Source organism: Hyposmocoma kahamanoa, unplaced genomic scaffold (assembly GCF_003589595.1).
Source record: "Hyposmocoma kahamanoa isolate Upper Pololo Valley unplaced genomic scaffold, ASM358959v1 94, whole genome shotgun sequence".
Classification (NCBI taxonomy): Eukaryota; Metazoa; Arthropoda; class Insecta; order Lepidoptera; family Cosmopterigidae; genus Hyposmocoma; species Hyposmocoma kahamanoa.
Window position 1 is genome coordinate 971,346 of NW_020654878.1, and position 26,913 is coordinate 998,258.

The 26,913-nt window shown below is 37.9% G+C and overlaps 1 protein-coding gene across 1 annotated transcript in view; it reads right to left on the reverse strand.

Moving 5' to 3' along the window:
• Nucleotides 1-24,386, reverse strand: part of LOC113237752 (mothers against decapentaplegic homolog 6) — a 48,642-nt gene extending 24,256 nt beyond the window's left edge. Inside the window, exons 1-2 of the mRNA XM_026474383.1 lie at nt 24,067-24,386; nt 7,295-7,348 (exon numbers count right to left, since the gene is read on the reverse strand). Coding sequence (XP_026330168.1) covers nt 7,295-7,348; nt 24,067-24,340 — 328 coding nt within the window. The 5' untranslated portion in view covers nt 24,341-24,386. The remainder of the gene's footprint in view (nt 1-7,294; nt 7,349-24,066) is intronic.
• Nucleotides 24,387-26,913: the final 2,527 nt, after the last annotated feature.

Genomic DNA, 26,913 nt, shown 5'->3' on the forward strand with positions numbered 1-26,913 from the left:
TTAACAATGTAATTTGAGTTGTTATCTGTTTTATTGTCCATATTATGAATAAATACGACCGGGGACAACTAAGTCAAATATCTCTGTAACAGTATTATGTAAATTTTTAACTTGCGTACACTTGTGAATGTCTTGTAGCCTTTCGTTAACGGTGAAAGAAAGCACACTGACAAAACTAGCATGTTGAAAACTATTTACAACCCTTGAAAACGTATGAATTTCCCTACCCAAGTTGGGCCAGCATTGCTGGACTATGGCCTAAACCAGTTTACCATGAACTTTTCGGTGCAGTCTAGGAAAACATCATGATGAAACTTGCACACATCTGCAAAGCTATTTAATGATGCTTGTGAAGTTCCCACTCCGCCCAAGCCCTTCCATTGTGAGAGGAGTCCTTTGCCCAGCAGTGGGACTCTATAAAGACCATTATTTATAATTATTATTATCGATCCTGTACTTGAAACGAATGAACACGGGCCTAAATGTAATATGTTCTGGAGAACAGCGAAGCGTGTACGTTTGTTAATTAGAATTGGGGAATGCAAATTCGGATCATATTTGAAATCTGGTCAAAATCGATGTTCACCCTTAACATCTTAACATTATTCTCTTCCCAAAGAATCATAGATTGATTATCAGAGGTAACGGTAAGGAATACACAGTAAAAGTGCAAAGACATGATGACATTTGCCTACATCTTTAAAAAGTGCTGGTTTGCTTGTGTGTAATAGACCCAGGATGAAGCCACCCTAGGCCTCTTCCACCACACACCATAGACGTACACCAGTTTCAAACACGCCCGTTTCTTCCGTATTCTTGGTACTTTAGTCCTTGTACGAAATCTCTCTAGATTCCGAAAGTAGGCTTGGTCTACTCTAGCTCCAAGCGGTTATTGAATGAAAGGTGTTCAATTTTGATCATTTCAAGGGTCATTAGACACTTGTAGGTATTTGGTTTCCATCAGAGCAGCGGGGGACCCTAAAGGCCCGTCTGTTCGTAAGCATTAATAATGTAGTTTGAAGATGGCGGCCCTGGAATGCGCGTGCACCGACCGGCTCTCTAGTGATGTCATTCGTCATTTGTCGAATCGAAAAATTGTATTTTTATTAATCGAATGCTCCTCAACCGGATAATGACATTGACTCAGTGAGTAACGACACAAACTTTTAAAAATTAATAGTGTTTCGCATCGTGTCGTTTTTGTTACACTGTTTACGCATAGCAAAGACAATTCGTGAAATTGCAAATTCTGGATTTGCTTGCGCCCGCGCCGGCGCCTATGTTCCAAAATAATTGTTTAATTAACAAGATAACACTGTATGCCTAAGATATATATTATATATCTTTATGTAACGCTGAATATAATCATGATTTTCAGTCGCCACGTTAGATAAAAACTGCCTGTGATATTTTTCTAATTTAGAATTATTTGGTTACGTAATTAAATAAAAAGTAATGGATAATAATAGATAAAAATCGCGTGTTTTAATAAGTAGAATTGATGAAGTTTCTGTTTAACGTAAACATATTGTTTCATCTTCGACGGCATTCATATTTAAAATTCTCATCACCATAATATATGCGTCCTGACGCTGGCTGCGAAAATAAATATTTTCAATCTTCTCAAACTATTAATATCATGTTTGTTGAAATCTGTCGATAACGAACGCCCCATCTCTACCGCACTGCGTGTTTCCAGGAAGCGGTGCGGGCGCCGGTCGCTATCTCCCGCCTTTTGGGAAACATGCCGTCCATTACTGAACCTCTTGGGAGGCTGCCATTGCCATTTGACAGCGGTCTCAACTTGTCGAGACTTAAAAGTTTTAAATAATCTCTGAGATTGAAACGGAAGGAATCATTATAAATTTATTTACAATATATTCGAACTATGGGTAATTTAAAAGCTTATTACGCGTGATCTAACTTCATTTAAGCTATTTTAATACATCAACCTAAGCCGTCATATTTTTTTAATACAAAAAGAATACTTATTAATCTCTAAACATGGCGGCGCAACAAAAACCTGAGTAGGTTTATCCGTGAACAATATAATATGTCCAGTGTGGACGTCTCAAGCCTGTAATGATGACTAACTAAACTAAACTTAGCTAGCCTCTGGTTGTCGTAATAAGCATAAATCTTGACAACCTTCGTTAGTTCCAGGTAGGACCAGGTTCTAGGTAGTGCCGCGGAGTACATTTCGTTACTCTGATAATCAAATTACAAGAAATTCTCTACTTTGAGGTCAGGTAATTGGGGTGGTTTTGTATAACGTCGAACAGGTATAAAGCGATCGCCATCCCGCCTACGCAGCAATTACGGCTATCCTTTAATAATAATTGAAAATCGGTTTGACCAGTAGCGTTATAGACCTAATTTGCGCTTCTCATAAATCACTAACCTAATCGACATTTTAGCGATATTGAGTTATCTGGAACTAGAGAAACAAGATCTACAACCCCTTATAAGCGTTTTATATATATATATATATACATATATCTTATTTACTTTCAGTTTTATTGTTAAGTAAAATCAGCGTTGTTGTTGTCGGTTTTTAACTGACTTAAAAAAGGAGGAAGTTATACATTCGGCTGTATGTATGTTTTATATATGTTTTCAAATTACTCCATCAATTATGGACCGATTTTGAAAATTCTTTTTTGTTTGAACGGGCGGCACTTTCGTGGTGGTCCCATTGTCACCAAGTCAGAATCTGATGAGGGGATCCCATGAAAATCGAAGGAAATCCTCAAATTTTATATTCATGGCCGTGTATTCACCAATTTCTCGATCAATTGTGGACTGATTTTGAAAATTCTCCTTTTGTTTGAAATGGTATACTCTCGAGGTGGTCCCTGATGCTGTTCTGGTTCGTGGCTATTACAAATTACTAATTTAACTTGTGCAAATAAAAGTTGAATTTTCACTTGCCACAATACGTGTAATCAAATCACCGTCGCCATGACAATCAGAAAAGCAAATGTAAAATATACAAAGGAGTCCGTAACAGCCCCGTTGTCACCAAGAACTCAGAATCTGATGAGAGGATCCCATGGAAATCATAAATCATATATAATAACCATTGACTTACAATTATATGGACGTCGGGTCCGCGCTAAGAAGTGTCCGCACTTGTAAGGCGCTAAAATCGTATACAGAGCACGACACTCCGCTTTAGTCTTCATTTATTCTACTGACAGCGCGATACTGCGATGACATTACAATTTAAATTTCGAATAGGTTGACTTGGGACATTTTTTTCGTGGTTTTTGTATTAGACCCGTCGTCCATTTATTTGCAAGTCTATGATAATAACCAAACTTTTGAAGTCGGTTTTTTTTTTTTTCAATGAAAAAGTTACAATTATCTATCGGATACATTTCGGGGAGTGTGCGCTGGAACTTTTCAATTTGGTTCCTCCTTCGGTCGACTAGAAGATCCGGAACACTCCATCCTTGCGTCGTTGATCTACCGCCGATTCGCACTAAGCGCTTTGCTTCCTACTTTCCGATGCGTACGGCAAAGGAATGGAATGCTCTATCTGTGTTTCCCGAAATGTACAATTTGGGGCTATACTGGACAGGCATTTATTAGGCAATTGCGTACTTAACATCAAATGAGATTGAAGCCAAGCGTGTGTCTATTATTAAAAAAAGGGGGGTAATTGACATTTTTCAAAGAAAAAAGGAGATTAGGTGCCAATATGTCGAAATTTACCAAAATTTTAGCGTTAGTTACAACAAGGAAAGCAATAATAGTGCAATGCGCAGACAAATACTATATAAAGACCTAAATTGATCTAATAACCATTGTGTGATAAGTTTTGCGCGTAACAATGATTCGCTGCCAGCAAAGCAATTGGTCAATTGGCGGCGTAGATTGAATTCGGGTGGCTGAATTGAATGATGGATTGTGCTAATGATAAACGATGTTTCGTGTGTTTTAGTGCTATAAAGGCGGCAAGCTGCGAACGCATCAATGAAAGCGATAATAAACATTTTAAACTCGCAATTTAGTTTTTTTTCTTTATGACACCAAATGACTGGACGAACAAGTGGTAAGCGACACGCAGATTCAAATCGCAAAGATCTGAGACATAACGCACATGAAATCAAATTCTGTCATAACTCAAAATTGTGAAATTGAGAAAACACAATTTGAAAATTTAAAAAGAAATTTCAATTGGTAATAATGTGTTTATTTCTAATTATGGCTATAGCTGGGCCACAGGGCCAACCTCGCTCAGAGCCCTGCATGCGCAATATAATAACGCCTTCAAGACGATGCCACGGTTCTGCAATGCGGCTATCATATTTACTGAAGCTCGCGTCAACAGTTTCATGGCGCTCTTACAGCAGAAGTCGGCGTCTTTATTAAGCAGAATACGTGGCAGCAGCAACGGCCTACTGAAGACTATTACGGGTAGTAGTAAATGCTCCGTGATTCCATAGGTAAAATAAATTTACACTTGAAAACGTCACATTTAAGCTACTGCTCGTTCACTACGCTGACCGCCCTGAGAAGAACGAGCAAGAGACTCTAGGGATTGCTCTTTTCAAATAAACTTAAATGCTATGGAATACACTTTGAATCAAATTTGTGTGGATTCTGGAGCCATGTCGTCTTTCCATACATCTTTATCTAACACGTAGTCTTCAATTTTGTAATATGATTTTTCGATCAAAATATTTTTAATGTAGTTTTTAAACTTAGGAAATGATAATGCTCCGGAATCTTATTGTAAAAACGTATACAGTTCCCCATAAAAGAGTTGTTTACCTTGGTTAAACGAAATCGTGGTACCATGAGTTTGGACTTAGCTCTAAGGTTAATATTATGGATATCTTCTTTCTTATTGAAATTATGTATATTTTTACGGGTATATAAAATATTTGAGTAAATGTACTGTGATGCCACAGTCATGATACCCGTCTCCTTAAACTATTCTCTGAGAGAAACCCGAGAGCCTAGAGGGTACACAGAACGAATCGCTCGATTTTGCAATACAAATATGGTTTGAACATCTGCCGCTTTACCCCACATGAGAATCCCGTAGGACATTATACTATGGAAGTAACTAAAGTAAACTAGTCTAGCAGTACTAACATCGGTAAGCTCACGTATTCTGCGGACTGTGTACGCAGCGGAGCTTAATCTGCTGGGCAGGGAAGATATATGTGGAAACCATTGAAGTTTACTATCTAAGGTCACTCCCAAGAAGACTGCTTTATTAACAAGGTCTAACTTTTCTACGTTTCTTTCTATGCTTGGAGTAGTCGATTTTACGTTAGGTAATTCAAATTTAACACATTTCGTCTTCTTGGCATTAAGCAATAAATTGTTAGCATTAAACCAATAAACTACCTTAGAGAGGGTAACATTAATATGGTCATAGTTAATGTCATGTCTGTCTGTTTTAAAAATCAAGGATGTGTCATCAGCAAACAACACTATTTCGCAATGGTCCTTAACAAAGAATAGCAGATCATTAATATAAATCAGAAATAAGAAAGGTCCAAGTATTGAGCCCTGCGGAACAACCATTTTTACCGGAGAACCCAAAGAAGTCGCTCCATTTATGTCTACTTTCTGAATTCTACCATTGAGATATGACGAGACAAGTCTTGACGCCTTGCCATTTACACCGTAATGTATTGCATTTAATAACAACCAGAAAATCCGTAGTAGATTTTAAGCTCTAACCTAATTATAAGCTATTTTTGTTACTAATACCTACTTCATGAATCCCTGTTGTCCGTAATAAACATTTGTTATAATTATTATTTATACATAATACTTCATTATCCATTTTTAAACGAGAACATAATCGCACTGTAAATACAATAATGTACTAACTCAAAAAGTGTACTTATTCAGAATAGATAAAAAGCTAAGTACTCACTTCCCGTGAAAGATTATTAAAATGTATGTATAGGTTAAAGTTTATTACAGACATCTAAACAATTTCCTAATTGACAAATGTAATACTATGTCAAAGTAAAAAACATAATTTCATGACTAGCTCACAAAACGTTTGTCTCATTCTAAGTTAAGTAGAGACCTTTTAATTGTTTCTTACAATATTCTACAGAATCAAATTTTACGTACAGAAATGGCATAATTCTGAATTTGACATATTTCTAGTTGCAACACTATTGTAATATCAGTTCGATATTCGGTTCGGTTTCATTCAGTACTTTTTTTAATTTTCCAATCCCAGCTGCCTGTAATTGCACCAGAACCCTTACTCTTCAAAACCGGAACGCAGTAATGCTCTCATTTGCACCGGAACGCAGTAATGCAGCTATTTTGCATTTTTCCACTCGCTGATGTTGTACGGTTCACTCATATGGGGTAAATCCACGGATGCCAATAGAGTCATGCTAATGCAAAAACGTGCCGTACGCGTATTGGTTGGGGTAAAACACAGACATTCCTGCAGAAATGTCTTTGTAGCGCAACGCATAATGACGCACTACTCACTCTACTTATACGAAATTATAATATATGTTAGAAATAATCTGTCTTCATTTGGTACTGTAAATGTTTCTGGCATCCCACTTCGCCGTAACGGTCATTTGAGAACAGTCCCTCGACGCATGGCACTTGCAGAGAAAAACCCGCGTGTCATCGGACCTACTTACTAATTACTATGAGCGTTTAGCCGCTACTCTCAGACTTGAACCGTCTGACGAAAGACCTTTTCTTGAAAAATCCTATATACTCCGTAAAAGAATTTATGGACTTTAAATTGTAACGAATTCAGTATTTTATTCTAATGTTTACCGCATTAACATACTCTTGTATAATTGTTATCAACTTATGACGATCCTTGATGGAGAATGATATTTGATATATAATTTAATGACAACAATATTATATAATGAATTGTTAATTTTCTAATTATTGTGTGCTTTTCTTATAATTTTCCTTTTTGTCTGACGATCTCAATATAATTTCTTATACTTTGACATGTAGTGCAATTTATACTGTAATGTTATATTTGAGAAATAAATGAATCTGAATCTGAATCTAGCGCCAGAAATAATATGTAAGGTGGCAGTATTTCCTTGGTCGAACTCATTCATAAACAGCTCTACTGCTAATAAATGATATTTTAGTTCCGCATCCGAGTTCTTCCATCATCGATATACCGCACATGTCTACTTTACTTCCTCTTTCCTAACACGGCAAACGAATGGAATACACGGCAGCTGTGTTATCGAAAACTGTCATTTGGTACTATTCAAGAACAATTAAAAATATGAATGAATAATTAAAAATTAAATCTCACCTCTAGGCTTGACGTCATCCATTGCGAACCGGCTGTATGGTGGAGGAGGGGTTTCTGTAACAAAAATAACGACTTTCTTTAATATTGAGCTTTAAAACTGCTGTAAAAAAAATTTTTTGAAAAAAAAATCTACTAAGAATCGACTTCCAGTTACGCCAGTTTCACGAAATATGTGTTTGTTAGGGCTGTTAAAGACACCAAGACCAAAACCACAATTAACGTTCCCAAAAAAAATTATGACTTTGGTTTGCCAGCTAGAATTGTTCCTGACCGCGGTACTTCCTTTACATCAACCGCTTTCAAAGCGTTTTGTAACCAGCATGGTATAAAACACATACTGAATGCAGTCGCTTGTCCCAGAGCAAACGGCCAAGCCAAAAGGTTCAATCAAACAATTATTCATTTTTTAGCTAGTCAGAATACTTCTGGCCATGAACGCGACTGGGATAACTGCTAGGAAAAATTCAGTGGGGCTTAATAACACCGTTAATACCACCACTGAGAAAACTGCAACAGAGGCGTTATTCGGCTTGAGAATGCGTGATGATTTAATAAATAAACTGGCCGTCGAAGATAGTATTGTGGATAATGATTTACAAGCTATAAGACAAGATGTTAGTTTTATTACAAAACGGGAGCAAACTAAACAAAAGCAAAGACACGACTTGAATAGAGCACCAGCTACTAAGTATGAAGTAGGTGATTTAGTAAAGATTAGTCGAAACAATTATGACAATAACGGGCAAAGTACTGAGCTTTTGTCTAAGTTTGTTGGCCCGTATAAAATTGTGGACGCCTTAGGTAATGACCGATATAGAGTTACCGATGTACCAGGTTTTGACGAAAAAGGCAAATTATATAACTCTGTGATTGCAGCTGATAGAATACGACCACGGATAAATATAAGAGCATTAGAAGTACATGGAAGTTATAGTAGTACTGATAGTCCTTATAGCGATTCTAACGCTAATTGATTGTATACATTTATGTAAGTTACGTGAGGTTCTCGTGATTACAAAAATAATAATTATTATTATATTTCAAATAGTGTTAATCTAGAAATTACATAGATCATATAAACCAATGAGTAGATTTTTTTTATGTACACAGAGTAGGTACCATAAAAGTACTGTTTTTTTATCATTAATACGAAGTGATTTATGTAATTATTACTATGTTAATAATACTAATTATTTAATGATGATTATATAGCATATATCGCCATTATACTGGGAAAAACAATTAGTTCACAACATATCGACTTTGAAATAAATGCAATTGAAATTTCAACGACGAATATTTCTTATCCATCATATCATGGTCATCCCACGTTAATTTTTAACAGATTACTCCACATTTAATGTTTTACCTAAATTTGAAAGATGTTTGCATTTACATAAGCAATTTTGTCGCGTGTTATTAAGTCATTTTGTGTGAAAATTCCAGATAATCGGTTTTCGCAGTATAACAACGATATAAGGTTAAAATAACATTTTGGCCAAATGTAACGATTCATATAGTATTTTTAAATTGTTGTTATCTATAAGTCCGCTGGCTCTTTTGTCATTTAGTACTTTTAAAATGTTGTTAATTTTAAGTATTCTGACCTCTTGTACTGTGCGCCAGGGTTGGTTTATATAGTTTTTAAATGGTTGTTATCTGTAAGCCCGCTGGCTCTTTTGTACCTTGCTCCAGGTTTGTTTAATTTAGTACTTTTAAATGGAAAATTATAAGTCTGCTGACTCTTTTGTACTGTACGCCTGGGTTTATTGATATAGTACCTTAAAATATTGTCGTTCGTAAGTCTGTTGGCTTTTTGAAACGTGTGCCGGAGTCTGCACGTTGTCGGATGGCCGAATGTAATGATTTTTGTAAAGAAAAAGGAGTATAGAGAGATTCGGGTTCTCGTGATGGCAATACTGGCCATATTGGGCAGAGATTCTTATCGGGTGATCTGACAGCGCGCTGAATCTTTAGATTAATATATGATCTAAGAAAGATAAAGGTAATTTGTACACATTTGCAAGAGTGCGCAGAAGAATAAAGAAGTGTGTTAACAATTACAAAACTTTTATTTCAATTTGAACAAGAAAAAAGTACTGAATGGATCTTATTGCGAATAATGTGATTATATTTATTTTATACTTAATTATCCATTTATAAACGAGGATATACATATCGTATATTGGCTTCATTTAGTTTTTTTAATTTGCAAATAGTTTTTTCTAATTTCCACGTTTTTGAGTTACGTCAATATTAGGTTTCGTGAGCGATACATGTAACAAAATTTCCTAAATTTAATAAAACCTTGTGATCGCCACCAAATAGAATGAAAACTGTAACAAAAATTTACGATGACTATAAATCATAAACAATAAAACCCAAACTAGGGCGTTAAGGATTTAAATATCATAAAAGAAGACCTAAAAATCTAAAACACGATATTCAATCGGGCAACACTAATCGGCAACTGCGTTACCCCAGGCCTTAAAACAAGAAGATGGAAAAAAAACAACTAAAAACAAACAAGCCTGGCCACGCAGGTAAAATAGCTCGCCTGCAATTATGTCTCGGGTCCTGAGACCCAGCCTAACCTATATTTTATCCTCGATTACCAGTTTCGGCAAGATAATAAGACTGTCATTCCTATCAAGTGGGTAATTTTGAACAGTTGAACGTTATTTTCTGAATTATAGAAAGGTTACGTATGATATTAGCGCTGGATTTTGTAGTGGTTGTTATTGTTTATTTTTTCTGCTTTCTATTATGAAAACACTTTAGATTGAATTTGGAATCAAATTACTAATTCTTAGTCATTAAAAAAAAAATAACAAGGACTTTAAAATGGAATTTAAAAATTTATACTATTAGTTGCTGTTCTGTAGAAAACACGCGGATGATCGTTTTGAATTTCGAACGCCAGTAATGCTCAGAGAATAATGAGGTCAAATCCAAATATTTGATTGGACGTTCATTTTGGCGCGAACGGTTGACGAGGCAACGTTGACATGAGTGACATTTTCCAAAATTCTGTATGAATACAAATTGTATTTTCATTTAAAATATTATGTAACACATTGAGGTGAAATCAGAAGACGTAAGTAAAGAGAACTGTGGCATTTACATTACGTTCAAAAAGCAAAAAAAATTAGAGGTTATGACATTGACTTACAATTATATGGACGTCGGGTCCGCGCTAAAAAGTGTCCGCACTTGTAAGGCGCTAAAATCGTATACAGAGCGCGACACTCCGCTTTAGTCTTCATTTGTTCTACGGACAGCGCGATACTGCGATGACATAACAATTTAAATTTCGAATAGGTTGACTTGGGACATTTTTTTCATGGTTTTTGTATTAGACCCGTCGTCCATTTATTTGTAAGTCAATGGGTTATGAGGAGGACGCGGCATCTCTCTTTGTGAAAAAGTTAGTCCAGGGAAGTACTGCCTGCCTGTACTGTCTGTCGCGAAGCAGTAATGTGAGCATTACAGTGCTCCAATTTTGATGGATGCAGGTGAAACTATAGACACATTGGACGTGTCAACGTAACGTTTCAGGGTGACGAATGCAGCGACATTGCCCCTCAGAAATTTGAGTCGCTTGGCACTACAACTGTTATAGGCGTGTCGCTCACCAGGCGCACGACTTATGTTATAATATTTATATATTGATAATTTTATAAAAAAGCCAATTCTAAAGAACCCGTAATGGAGTGAAACCTGTGAGGACATAAGTATGCCAAGATCGTAACGAGCTGCGAGACAAACGTGGTGATCAAATTGTTTGTATTAAATATTTGACATTACTTAAAAACGGGAAAGCAGTTGAAAGGCGTACGTAAAATACTCAAGGCTCGAATCACAATGATAGATATCTGTCTGCAGCGTATTTTGCCTCAACAAAAGATCTTAAGAGAAAACATGCGCGTCGTGGGTGTGTTCAAATGTTCCCCAGAAGTCGTTAACGTGCGTTTGCGCAAGAAATGTCAAAACAATCGCTGCATGCACCTGCATACCGAGTGTAATACCTACCATTCCGCGCCTTGGGACCGACGCGACGTAAATCAAAATAACGTATTTAAGAGCTTTTTATTATTCAATCTCTCATTTTCGACGTTTGTTTTATTGTGAACCTGCTCGACGCTGGCATTCCACGCAGCTTTTACAGTTAAGCTTTGATTTACTCTTAGCACATTTACATTACTACAGAAACGTTAACAATGATGGAGTTTTCAACATTGTACATGCTCTAGGAATTCACTTGCAGTCTCTCGCGTCTTTCCGGACCAACGGCAATCTTATCTAAATCTTACTACATTATCTTTACGAGGGCAACGACACATAAATTGCGCAACGCAAACTTTATGGTTTTGACCCATGTGTCACAAATGGGTTCCCTAGAAGAGTGTAGTTCAGAAAAATACAGGCTATACCAAACCTACATCCAATATTTAAACAACAATACCGAGCCTGTCTCACAAATACGAAACATTCCAACATATAATTAACCTGAATCTGTGTAAAATGACATGTGACATAGGAACCTTTGAATATTGAAGAATTAAAATACAAAGGAATGACTCAATGCAACATTCCATAGCCACTGAAAATAAAGACCCCGAGTGATGCAAAGTAAATGACCCTAAACGCCCAGCATGGCATCTAGCAGATATAAATAATATCAGTTGTTGACTCTAATGTCCGCCGAAACATCTCGTACTTGCCAATTAAACGAGAACTCTAACGTGTCGTAATAAAACTGATATTCATACCGCAATCAACACCTATTGAATATCTTTTAGAAACGAGAAAGCCACCCATATAAATATACAGAGTGGCGTGACCGAACGCTCCCTTGAAACAATACGACTCAAGTTCCCATCGCCATCACGCTATAAAGATTCTACACTGATTGACATAAAGTGCACTTTAGGAATTACTGCAATTGGAAATCATTAGCTCATTTGCTTTCAACTAGTATTTGCCGATATTCCGATCGGAAATCCACCTTATTGCCTTAAATCGAAGGTTTAAAACGGAGGATTTAATATTGTGTTTCAATATTGGAGTTGAGCTGCCAATCGATATTGAATTCTATCATTATCGAGTAGAATTGAGACTGATGGGCGCGCGTGCGCTGGAATGCTGCTGATGAGATTGATACAGAGGGTATGGAGTGGCATGGGCTCGGAGCTCGGAGGCCTGCGTAATTTATCTAAACATTCAATCTACAGCTTGGCTACTCAATCTTTCTGCGTTAGCTCGATTCAATTAACTATCATATTGATAACCTTCGCCCTCCTGCAACTGTTGTTTATTGAACCTTTGTCAGCAATACAACACTACAAGTATTATCCGTGTCTTTTTATTATCAATTCCTTTAGTTTTATCTTGCTTATAATCCAAAATGCATTTATTTCAATATTTACTTTATTGAATATAATGATGTTTTTCATCATCAAACTTAAGAGTTACACTCTTGTCTTCCTTCCTTCTTCCAATCATCTCTCCTAAAAGCCAGTTCCTTGACCTCCTTGAATGAGACGACGCCGGCCTTTTCCTTTATTTGGGACCAAGTAGCTGCGCCTAGGTCGACCCTTCGATTTTTCCCTCCGTGTCGTATCAAATGCCCAATCAATTTCCCGCGTCTATTCTCTAAAGCATTTTGCATTTCCATAAATACTTTTGTGGAAATACTCCACTAATTTGTTATTATTCACAATAATAACAAACTAGAGGTAATAATTCGTGTTAATATTCCTTAGTAATTCCATAAATTTGTACGTGTCATGGTGACTCGTAGTACAGGTGTTGTCTTGAACATGCACCAGCTTCTCCAAATTGTAGTAGTAGTGTATTATAATGACTAAGGTCTACGAATTTCTATGTGCTTGTCGCAGATCTTCGTTTTGGTTTTAAACGGCTGTCTGTGCACCTGCACTTGCTACCTGCACCTGTAAGAAAATTGCGAAAGTTTCTACGCTTCCCGACAGATCGAAGGAATTTTGTGTTGTTAGAACTATGTATCCCGTTTGTAAACCGCGACCGAGTCTCAAGCAGAAGCCGTGGGTTCGGAGCCGAAATTTAAATAGAAATTTACTGGTCAATAAAAATATCGTGAAAAAACCTGTACGTCGAAGAAGGCTCGCAACCCTCGGAAAACTACGGTGGTGACTGACTTCGTGATGATCATGATGATCTGTCTCAATAATAATCTAACAATGAAGATGAATAAAATAATAACAAATAAGAGTTATTACGAGTAAACAAATGTTGAGAACCTCAGGTACAATAGCATTAAATACCGCACGTTGTCTGTCAGTGTGTCCTTCGATTAAGAGACCGGTTAAGCTAGCTCCCTTACTTTTAATTGCTCTATCGAGACGGTAACGCCGCAACTTTTGCAAACGTTTAAAGATCAAATGTTGCTGGCAATATACAAGATCTAGGAGCGTTGCCAATGTACGTAATGGAGATGGTAACATTGTAAACGTGATAAGGAAATACGAAATTAGAATCTGTTATACATTTTGTTTCATTTCCTAACCAAAACAAACCAACAGTTAGAACGTTTTACATGCTTTTTATGGTATCAAGTGAAGGGACGAACAAATCAGCATTTGCAGTGTCACTCAACGTTAAATCACAAAGGTCTAAGGGTCGTATTCTATAACTCTATTCAGTGCTCAAGTCAGGATTACACTGGCAACACAAGCACTGGAAATACGACCCTAATGACAGGGACTTGAGTATGATTTCGAGTGCTTTAAACTATACTCAAATCCTGACTTGAGCATTGAGTAGACTTCTAAAATACGACCCTAAGAGGCACTTCCACTGAGTCATAAGTTGACAAACCCCGCGTGCCTGTAATTTCACCAGCACCCTTACCCTTCAAAACCGGAATGCAGTAATGCTCTCATTACTGCTTGGCGGCAGAAATCGATAAGGTGGCAGTTTCACAAGGCCCTCTACAGCTGTGAAGGTCCTACAGCTGACAAAGATTGTAAAGTCGTCAACCAGTTATGTTTAATTTTTAAATAGATTCATGTGTAACAATCGCGAAAACCTAAGAGGAAAAGAATAAGAGAGGCCGGAGAAGATCTTGGCGACTTCATATCATATAATGGAAAAAGTAAATGTCATATCGTATCAGGAACTCAAAACTACGTTTAGTTTCATTGATAGCCGTGCGCCCGCCTGCTGCTACATTCCCAAGAAGCTAGCAAAGATTCCCCAAGCTTTTTCTTTCTAAATTCTTCACTTTAAAATTTGCAATATAAAGTTGAACGATAACTTAGATTAAAATGATGTTTGCATTTCAATTAGCATCTACAATGTTGTAAATAGGTTTATCTTACATGCAATAAAATAAAGTAAGTTGTTTTGTAATAAACTATTAAGATTTAACAAAGATGCTATCATCTTTATTAATTCTTATAAACTAATTCAGGTTAAACAATAAGTATCTTTATAATCTACTGAACGTGACTTTGGTTATTTATACTTGTTATATCTATAATAGATTTAACTACAATGTAAGCGTGGCATAAAGATTTTGCATACAATAAATAAAATTTGTATATTACTTGCTAGAGTAGTTACGTGGCGCCCCGGCGCATAGCTCTAGAAAACAAAGTAGTAAATGCCAATGGCAACATGACTCACAGTCATGTTTGGAATCAGTTTCAACGTTGCACATGGGAACAGATTGAAACTGAAGGACGGGCTTGGAAGTGGTCAGATCTGATAGACGAGGATCGTTCAAAACTATTGAGTTATTTATTTATAACATGAACAGAGAGTGGTTTTAAGTCCTAATATTTTTAAGTCATAATTCTAAGGGTTAAGAACCTCTGTCTTTGACATCCAGGTTTTCTCACGACATTCTTTAAAAAAAGTATTGCCTCTAAAGAGTCACAGATGCACGTAGATGTCTCCACAGGGATTTGGATTTGTTGATCATTGGGCTACAAGCGCTCTGACACGTAATATATAAAAAAATCAAAAAATATATTATTTTCTCAAACATGCTCGGAAATGTTTGCATTACTTTCAAAAAACGAGTGCGACTTCTTTCCGGCCGAGGCTCTGAACATTTAATTGTATCTACTTACACTAACAAAGAACTATGTAAACAAACAAAAGAAATACGTACAACCAATTGCCAGTGTTCGTAATTGCGAGGATTAAAAATACCAGCACCGCTTACATTTTTTTTTAAAAAAAGGCGGTAAAATAAATGATTGGGTATTCTTTTATTACTTTTTCATCTTTTTTTTTCATTTTTGTTGCGAAAACGAGTTCTAGTCCGAAGAGCGATAACGAAAATACAGTAATGGACACATTCAACCAAATCATCAGAGATTCAACGGACTATTATTAACCTGCTTGGAAAAATAATAACATGTTCTTTTACCAATTGTCCTAAGATTACATATTACATATACATCTTCTCTTTTGTATTATTTCCTCACATTGTTTGAGAAAAGCACTATACAAGCCTCGGCGGGAAAGGGCCGTTGCTAGACTCGTACTGAGACAATTGTAACTCATATTCGTCCAGCAATCCCTTACTTCTCGGCCTCTGCAATAATGTACTAATAACTCACTAGGATATTATCCAAATAACAAAAAGCGGAAACTAAATAAAATGAATAGCCATCCACAAATTCCACCAATAAAATGAGAAATCCAGAACAATAAACAAACGATAAATTCTTTTTAATACACTATAAATTCGGCTGAAACTACGTCACGAGCAGTATTATACGGCGCCGTATCTCGATTCAAGGGCAGCGATGCGCCGGGGCATGCGAAATAACTTGAAATATTAAACAAACTTTTGAAATTTGGCAAACTTGTTTCGCTGGTACACCAAATAACGACAACAATAAAAGCCGACGTCGTAACTATTAATTCTGAGTCAATATTGTTAATGATAACGTTTTGACGTGAAAACCTTAATTGTGTACGTTCAAAGACAATGCCGGTATTACAAAACTGATTTATCATCCTCGTGAGTCATGTGCGTCCACTTAATTCAGTAGGTGGACTAATAAACTTTGTTTACAACTTGACACAAAAACGCACTTTAGAAACTTTAAAACACAACATATATACAAGTATACCTTTATAAATATACATGAAGACGAGTATGTAATAATGAAATGTATATGTTAGATTTGATAATGAACTGTCAAACGCATTCGCGAATTATGAGTGACTTCCCGTAGTTCCCGGCAGTGAGTTCTGAAATTCAAAAAACATTGTACGCACGGAGCGTTACGCGCGTGAATCGCCAGAAATAGCGCGCCCGAATTATAACATGGCGGATGGCGCCAGAGTCGGCGCCCGCCCGCCGCCGGGCCGCGGCAGGCTCACCCACGCCTGCGCGCGCGCACTAGTGGACAGCGAGAGGACGAGCCTGCTCTTGATCATTCACCACATACTTCAAAAGGAAATGACGTTTAAACTATTGTTACGAATGTACTACGTAAACGCACTCTCCGTTGCAACACCGCAGTTATCCACAACAGGTTGAGGAATTTTATTTTTCAATCGATCTTAAAACATGTGATAATTGATAATTATACTCTAAAAATAACTAAAACAAGATAACATGATTTAAAAAGATGAGCGTGGATTTTTTCAAAGATTGTCGAGCGTCAGAATTGTAGTGACGACGACGGCCTAATAGCCAAACCTTGTAACAACGATGTCAGCAATGACAGGAATCCACCGGAAGACGCACCGATGAAAACAGACGAAACAAACGCTTATATGTTAATTTGACGCATCTCGATTGATAAATAAAGACTGAAAGAAAGAATCAACTAATTGATTGCGGAAGCGCTCGATCACAACGAAGTAAACTATGATAATTTAAACGGTGACTCGATTGAAATTCTCGCTATTTGGAATCATAGAAAATTTGACAAAAAAATATAAGTCACGCACAAAACATGTCAAAGATTATGATTATTCTAGTATTATTTTCTAACACGTAAGAATGTTTCTAAAATTAATTACGTCTTATGTCATTGGCTTCATTAAAATGGTCGACATGGATTTAATAGTTAATATTTTTAATATCGGCGCCTCTGAACTATTAATTAACGCTCATTAGCGAGGTATAATAAACTAGCAACATTAATTTTTATATAGTCAAGAATATCTTCAACGAAATATAAATAAGTCCAAATTCCAAGATCATTCAATTTCTTTTGATAATAGAATCCCAACATATAAATCAAAATACTACCTAACTACATACTTGTTGGCTCAGACTAAACGGACTGAAACTACCCAACATTAAATGTACGGAAAACAACCTGTACAAATAACCGCACCCTGATAGGTTCCGTCCGAACGCACTCACAAATGATGTACATCCTCGGAATCTCCACATATTTCATAATTTGGAGAATTCACCTTCAATGCGGATCGTAAAACAAGAAAGAGCGATTGATGGAGTCATTCTGATTGAAGACATCAAATTCGACGGGTAAAATTCAATATTGTGACCATTGACTTACAAATAAATGGACGACGGGTCTAATACAAAAACCACAAGAAAAATGTCCCAAGTCAACCTATTTAAACGTAGTGACATGTCAAGGAATATGAAAAAGCTAAAACGTTGAATTTAAATTGTAATGTCATCGTAGTACTGTCTAATTTTGCTTGCTTCGCTGTCAGTCGAACAAACGAAGACTAGAGCGTGAATGACGCTCTGTATACGATTTTAACGCCCTATAAGTTCGGACACTTTTTAGCGCGGACCCGACGTCCATATAATTGTAAGTCAATGATTGTGACGAAAACAACTTATATTTAACTAAACTTGACTTGATAAATTTAACATGTTTTTTAAAAAATGTTATATTGTTAAAAAACATGTTAAATTTGTGTACATACTTCAGTCTGATGAAGTGCATGTGCGTAAATGTAATATACCTCCATTAAGTTTGTATGCATAATGTTTGGCCGGACACATTGAAACTGTACTTATTTTGTTACAGGAGATTCTCAAATCGCCTGTTCTTTCTTTTATGTATATAATACGCGATTACTTCCGGCTATTGAGAAACGATTCCGACGCTTCTTTTTTCTTTGAAAGAGGTTATGCCAGTAGCGGTCCCGTTCGAAGAAAATATTCCACCTCTAAGGGTAGCAAATTAGGTGATGAATTTCAATAATGAATTTCACCCACATTCCATTGACAAACTTGGCACGTAGATGTAATTCTAAAAAAAATAAAACAGCTAAAACGGATACACACTTTTGAGATCGATTTATACAATGCAGCAAATTATATCTAACTAATCAAAACCGTTAGAAATACCATACGTTTGTTATAAATGTCAAAACAGAAACCATTTACGATCTATTTGTAACATTTTTTTTCCATAACAACATTTTACAAGAAAAGGTGTGTCTCCGTTTGGCACGAATTCCAGTGAACCCTAGAGAGCCTCAGTTGATAGCGAAATGTTCGTGACGAATACATGACTCAGACCATCAGACTGGTCTGGAATTTAACATTCTTGGACATCTTTTCCTTTATTTCTCACTTTTTTGTCTTTAGAAAGATTATGTCGTGACCAGGATGGAAAATTGGTTTAATCACGTGGAAAGGACGATTGAAATGTTTATTTCGTGGATGGAGATATGGGGATAAGAGACCTTGACGTACATATCTCGATTACATTGGGGATGTCTTTTAAAAAGACAGGTTAAAAGTACCAATAATAAACAGCCATACTATAAGAGATCACGAGTGAAAGTGCCGACAGAGGTTTGTTAGAAACGTAGTAAGTGCCTACCCCTGTGCAGGGATAAAATGTGTAGCCAAGCCTTAGCGAAATAAGAATAGAGAAGGCTCGGAAGGATTTATTGTAATAGATAATAAAACAGGATAAGGAAGGCCCAAAAGGACCTTAACTCTATGATTTTAATAGTAACCTAAAAGTAAATGGAGAACGATTCAAAATTTTACAAATAAGTGATCAGGAACAAAAAAAGGATGATAAAAAGGTAGGATGACGATAAACATAAAAGCTGCCAAATTTTCTACAAATTAAGTAGATAAAGTAAACCCTTGCAAAGAAAATATTTAGAGCTAAAATATAAAGAAAAAAAAAGGTAGAGAAATGAACCAAAGGCATAACATTATGATGTTATGGCAAAACGTGCAATAACATCGGAATAACCAGTTTCGCAAGAGCCAGAGACGGGAGGGACCGGTTTGGGCACAGGTGCCGCCAGTTGGTGGACACCTTGTCCTGATAGGGGTCTTCTAAGAGACTTAACGCAGAAAGGAAATTAATGCCTAGATTTTAAGAAATGAACACGATGACAATCAAACCGAATTAGAAAGGACCACCGAGAAAGTAAACTATAAAATATCTCTAACGTGATTCATCTTAAAATTAAAAATGCAAATTTTATTTCTCAACATCGTCGGCTACCGTTTGCCGACTAAAAAATATGTTGTCTACAAGAAATCGTAGCAATAAACGAGTTCTTCCATAAAGCTATTGTTCGTCCACAATAACAAGACCATTCACAAATCCAACAAAGGAGCCCAAAACCATGACCAGACTGGACAAAAAAGTGATCACGAAAATCGAGTTGAGTTTACGCAGTGCCGCGGCGTATCGCGTACCTGCCCAGCAGCCGCCTGCGTCCGCGCACCCCCCTCGCCGCTCCGCCCGCCGCCCCCGCGCCTGACGCGACATGGCGCCGGCGCCAGCCAGCCGACAAGCAATTATGGCTAAATAAATATCGGCCATGCCGCCTCCGAGACGCTCACATCAACAGATGGATTCTTATATGACTATATCTAGACGACATCATTAAATTTTGGACATGTAATGGCAGTGAAATGGCGTGTGGGCTCAGAATTACTTGTAAATGGTCTTTGGAGATAATCTCGGCTGTGGCGGATGTGGGCCCGGTGTGTTCTAATGTGGGGGTCTTAATGACTGTACAGATACTGGCAGCGCTACGTGATGACAACGGTACAAATTTGGATGACGTTAATGGTGCGAAGCTTGCGGCTGTGTGTCGGCGGCGTCGCGTCGACGCCTGCGCACGATAAGATAAGGATCCCCTGCCTCCCACTCCGCTGGCAGGGGGTGCGACGGACGAAATATAAAAACATTCACTAATAGAGGCCGCCGGCGCGCCGCGATTGGCGCCAAATCACACACACACCCGCGACACGCACTACGCTCCAAAGATTGATGTGCGTAAATTATTTCTGGATTCCTCGACCCCAAAACGAACAGCGGACAATTGTTTTTAAGACTCGTTTACAATTCCGAGGCAATTACTGCTGATCAACAAAACTTCCTTCCATTCCTTTTAATTTTAAAATTCAAAAACATAACGCATTTATTATTATTTTTATTTTTTAGTAATGTATTTATACACTGTAACTATACCTTATTGAGAGAAATAAAGCATATTGTATTATATTACTTAGAGCAAATAAATAGTGAACGTAAATGAAATAAAGCAGGTGCAGAGAACAGCTGTTGATGCTCACAGTGCAATCGTAAAATTGAAATTGATACGCTTTATATTGCACCTGTAAATGTACAACATAATGTGAACTACGTATGTTGTTAAGTTGATCGAATATAACTTACAGCTTGAACCAAAAGGTCTTAAAAAGACACTTAAAACTGTTCAAGTTGTCGATAAATACGAGTTACGAGAGCTACAGACTTTTGGACTATTCCAATTACAATTTACGCAAAAGTTTAAGTTAACGAAGTAGGAATGACATAGGACATTGAAGTAGAGGTGAATCAACAAAAATTGCAGTCTATAGACATAATTGTTTTAAAAGTCGGAAAAAAAATGCAAATAAATTTGCAGACAAATCAAAAGAATGCCGAATGCGCGGGGCACTATATTTAGTCTGCCACTGTGGGAACCAGCCGCGAAAGTTGACAAAAACGCGGCGACGAGCCGCCAGCCGACGCCGCCGCCGCAAAAAGTCGCCTGCGCACCGCAGGTGAGTTTCCTCAAGGGTTTTGTCTGATCGACGTTTTTGATTTCTATATATACTATAAATTATGATTAAATTGCATAATTAAAATATTAGAGCTACTGACAAAAAGATATAAATTTAAGATATTGAATTCAAGGAACGGTAAAACAATCAGAGATCTTTTAAGACCATGTAAAAACAAAGAAAACTTTATAGTGTGATGATGTAAAAAACATACCGAGAAAAAAGAACACATCGATCGATATCGTTGTATCATCGACGTACGGTATTCCAAACTCGTTGCTTGCGCAGGTGAGGTCTGACGGAGGATATTTCGAGGCGAGGCCAGGTGTCTCGGAATTCAATAGGGCAATTTCCGACTTGACGAAAATTAATCTCGTCGTAGCACTAATTGGGCTATGGCGGCGGCGGCAAAATAAAAACGTTGTAAATTAGAATTATACGTCAAAAAGTTTATCTTAGATATACGTATCTTGCAAATTACTGATGTTTATAGCAGAAACTGCGAGACAGGAGAACGGATGTTAGTGACTTTTGAAGGCTTTGAAGAATTATCAAACGTAACACGAGCTACAATTATTAAGTACACGAAGACGAAGTACTAAAATTAACCTAAACAAGCATCGGCACAAACAAATTTACGATAGGAAAGTGAAAGCAAGATCACTCTCTGAAACATAACAGGATCTAGCACTATCGATTTGAACTATATAGCAATCTATATTGATCAGTGTACTGTCCATATAAGGGAATGCGACGAAAGCGACTGTAGTGCCGAAGATCTAGAGGAATTTGCACGATTATAAACTCACAGAATCGGGAAAATGAGAAATGGTTTGAAGAAATCAATTCGGACAATGCTAATGGATTAAATTTAAAAGCTTAAAGGGACAAATGCAATATGCCTATTGAGTAATCTAAACGGAGTTCAGTGACCACGTAGTACCCGCAAGAGGCCCTCAGACCCTACCCACATTAGGAAGTATTAATATTCATATTTTTTCTAGCCTTTCCTCTTAATTAATATGCTAACAGGCATTGTCGACACGCCTACGTCTCAGCTCCAAAGTATGAGAGCCGATGGTGTAGGCGGCGACTTGTGGGCGATGTGTTCTGCGCGTGAGTCGATGTCATGGCCACTCATTAGTTCGGAATCATCAAATTTAACGGCTCGATCATTTTATCTTTACTCTTGACTTGTAACTTAGGAAACGGGAAATTGAGGTATGGAAATGTAGTCAAACTTAAGTTCTTTAAAGTATATAACTTTGGAGAATCTGAGAACCACTTCACTTTTATCTAAATATAGTAACACTCCAGCATGAGTGAATAAGTATAGAACACTTAAGTGCTTTACAATTAGTTACAAGTTGATCCTTTGGTATCCGATTACCTATCAAGGAGAGAAAATATTCTACACATACATGAGCCAATTGAAGAGCGACAATTTACGTCATTTAACAAGAGAAAGTTAAAAAGAAACTGTTCCATTCCTAGAATATAGATTGAGGAAAAAGATTGCTAGGAATATTGATGAAACTTAATAAGATACAGTGCCAAAGAGGTCATAATGACAAGAAGGAAGCGCCAAGGAGGCGGCTGGTGAGTACAAAGGCTGCCGGGCGGTAGCGCCATCGCCTGACGAATTAAAAAGTTAACGGGCGGCGCGCGCGCCGGGCGTCGCGGCACGCCGGCGCCAGCGCCGTGACCTTGTCTACTTATCGCGAACGCATGACCCTCAGTCGCAGATTAGGTGATAGGTGCTTACTTTGCTTACGCCGACGTTGTAATGTCGTTGACATAATTAAAACTTTCATTTATGTCGTTAGTTCTGTATCTTGCAATCTGTTCGTCAGAACGACTAAATTTAAACTCTGTAACGATGTGTTAAGGAATGAAAATAAGAAATCACGGACAATTTTCAGAAAATTGGTAGTATCAATTTAATGATAACCATCGCTAAGGTCTATAAAGGAGTGACCTTTATGTTTTTGATAAAACAAACCAAAGAAACTATACGACGGCTGATGTCAGCCTCTAAAAATAGACTAACGAACGAAGATGTTTACAATATGCTATAAGGACCGAAAGCTATGGACGTTCAGATGAAAACTTGTTTGAGGAGTACTTACTAATAAGAGAGTGTATACGGGAATATGTTTGTTGGGATGTGGAGCGGAGTGCGCACGAGACGATGATGTCACGACGCGTAATACTGATAGACGAACCCACGGTAGCGATAACAAGCCTGATAACCATTGCACTGATAACATGATACATAGTGCCCAAGTTACCCGCGCAGGGGGTAATGTGACCGAGGGCTCGTACACACAACCGATCTAGAACTTAATCTTCACCACACAACGTAAGATATTTTAATTGAATACTCAATGGGGTTCCGATGAGTTTCAAGAGAGAAAAGAGAAGCAGAGTTTCAACCTGATTGGAAATCACACACATTACAACAACCTCGAATGAGTATTTAATTCTTTGTAATTTTGATTGATATTGGTAATATTACAATCAACACATTCTCAATGTAGAAAATGGCAACAAAATCGATGCAGCCATGGACTACTACGGTATGCAGGATTACAGTAATAACATAGACTTCTTCCATCAAAGCACTAACAACCATTCACTAAACCCGTAAATGCATTTGACGCATTCCGCTCGAAGCACAAGGCGGTGGCGAGATTCGAGTGTTTACGTGCACTTGTTGCGCGGGTCATCGGCCGAGACGTACCGGGTTTGCAGAGGCGGCTCCAGTGGTAAGGGTTGCAACAGTGCTGGTCGGTGCACAGTGGAAGCCTTCGCAGCTCTCCCAGCTCACGGAGGTCGGGGAACCGGAAGGCGCGACTAGCGGCTAGCCGGAGCTGGGCGCCGCCGGGGCCCGGCACGCACTCGGTGCTGGCGGCGCCCGCATCCAAGGCCCGTGCCAGGCGCCGCACCTGTTCATCGGAGACGGCGGCGGCGCCCGCGGCCGCCAGCCGCCGCCGCAGCGCGTGTCTCTTGAACATCACATGCCGCGGCCGCCACCGGCGTCACGAGCCCTGCGCCCGCTCGACCCACGCGACATTCGCTCGCGCGTTCACGCACATCACTGGCCGCGTGCCTCCACTCGACTGACGGCTGACGCCCGCCGCCGCGCCCTCCCCACCTCCTGCCAACCGCCCGCTGCATGCATCGTGCCCGCCTGGGTGCCACTCCTCATGAACCTGTTCCCGTCTCGGATTGTAATGTTTTCAGATTAAGTTACGGGATACCTAATTAAAAGTTGAAATCTTGATCACGCTGAAAGCCAAACTAATAACAAGATTCTGTGGCTAAATGGCAATCAAACCCAAAAACCAGACTAAGTAAGTATAAAGAGTCGATTATTCCCTAGTAACATAAAATAAGTATTCTTCTCATCTTCTTACGCGTAAAATGTGACTAGGCGCAATCAGTTTTTAAGCTGACAAATAAATATACTGTATAAAGAATTGAATAGGACGTTTCCCCAAAAACTGGCAAAGAAATTAGGTGGGCTACACCGCGGCGGGTAGGACGGTCGGCGGGGGGCTCGGCGGCTGGCGCCACCGCCGGCGTCAGGTGTGCGCGCATGTGTGAGTACGGCGCCACCGCGCTACAGCCCATTACAGACCCCCCACAAATGCCCAAAACAATAGTTAATACAGAACTGCCTCAGAGAGGCTTGACGACGGTCACTCGTATCGGTTTTATTCCCAACTAGAAAGATGGGTCTGCGATATGCCACATATCCATGTACTTAATTTTTTACATATCCTACATTTTTATCCTAAGGTTGCCTGGAAGAAATTGGGCCGCCTGTTGCACACATTACACATTAACTTACTATTTTTCTATAATTACCTAATGTTGCTGCTCTATGATGTCACTGTAATTTGATTTCATTTATTCATTCATTTTTAGAGTAAAACTCTCCCTTACTCCCTTTACAACTAAACATCATTAAAACTCCTAGTTGTTGTTGCTCGAAGTTCCCTCTACACACACTAGTATACACTGACATGCAAACGCCCAACATAGTCCTTAACCCAATACTTGCATCATCAAATCCTTATTAGCTTTCATGATAATTTGATTTTGAGGGTCCTACAGCAACAGCCGATACTTGCTGGTCAGCAAGTACAGCGCTTTTTAAATTTTTATTTGCTGATTCATGTTAATAATGTCGTCCTTGTTAGTGAAACTACGTACCAGTACCGGTCACATTGTAGGTATAATGTACTCAATGTCCAGTACGCGCGTGCATGTTCTTTGCCAGTTCGTCGGTCGGAATGCTCGGTTAAAAGACACATCAAGTAAATAAATTACGCGGCGCTGCCGATAGCGGCGGAATCTTGCATCTTACTTTGTTTCAAAACTTCTCGTTGATAACTTTTGCTAAGTTTTGAAAGTCAGAAGAAAATGTTCTCCCAAGGTCGAAGAATCACCATTATCACCTACAGCCTCGATGTCCGTTAGTTTAGTATGATCTACAACGAAAGGAGTATTTTTCATGAGAATCTGAAAGCAAACGATGATTGCCTTTTGCACGCTTGGCAAGGGATACGAACGCGACGTTGAACAACGAACTTTGAAAGTATCAAAAGTAAATAATTGTATTTCAATTATAAATTATTATTATAATCCTAATTTATTTAAAAAGAAAAAGTACTTCAACTAACAAAAGTGTTTAAATACGGAATATCATCGAGATATTATTTCGGTTATAACGCTAGATGGCGTTACCCCATTTTAAATTATTTCCTCCATCGCGGTGTTACAATTTTCCCTTTGGCCTAGTTAAATGAACGTACGTTTAAATAATATAAAGTAATAATATTTTAACTATATTATATTTAATTTAGTTTAAAATTTAAAAATATAACTTATGTAGAGTCATAATCTAAATTTGCATAAATAAAACAAGACACAAGTTTTAGTTCTTACTGCTTCGAGATGTTAATAATCTTGCACGTGTCCATGAGTCACTTTTAAAATTTAAATAGGTGTTATAATATGACAATAATTCGTACCCTTGCCCATAAAGCCACATGTGGACTTGGTTCTAAAGCGCCTAAGCAACAAAATATTATTGACTAATTAGTTTTGTAAAATCTTTAAATTTCCCTTCCAAAATGTTTTCATTTTGCGGGATGTGGCCTTATAACACATAGAGTGCGAAATTATAACTATGAAGTGTCACAATTACCTACTAGTGTGCATCTTCAGGTCACCATTGTCACAACTATATCAATAATATAATGTACCTACAGTAGATCTCAAAATTCTCATCCCTAGTGAATAAGAATCAACTTTACTCGACATTCTTTGAAAATTTTTTGACAAAATTATTTGTAAGGGACGGTAGTATCGTAGTAGTAGTGGTCAATGTGATATATGGATTATGACTCTACGTAAGTTATACTTTTAAATTATAAATATATGTAATGTTTCGAAAAGTTCGAATGACGCAATTACTATTACGTTACATTATTTACACGTTTATTTTAAACGTACGCTCATATTTGTTTGCAAGTGACGGGTCGAACAAGTCGTGCATCTGATGGTAATCAACACGCCT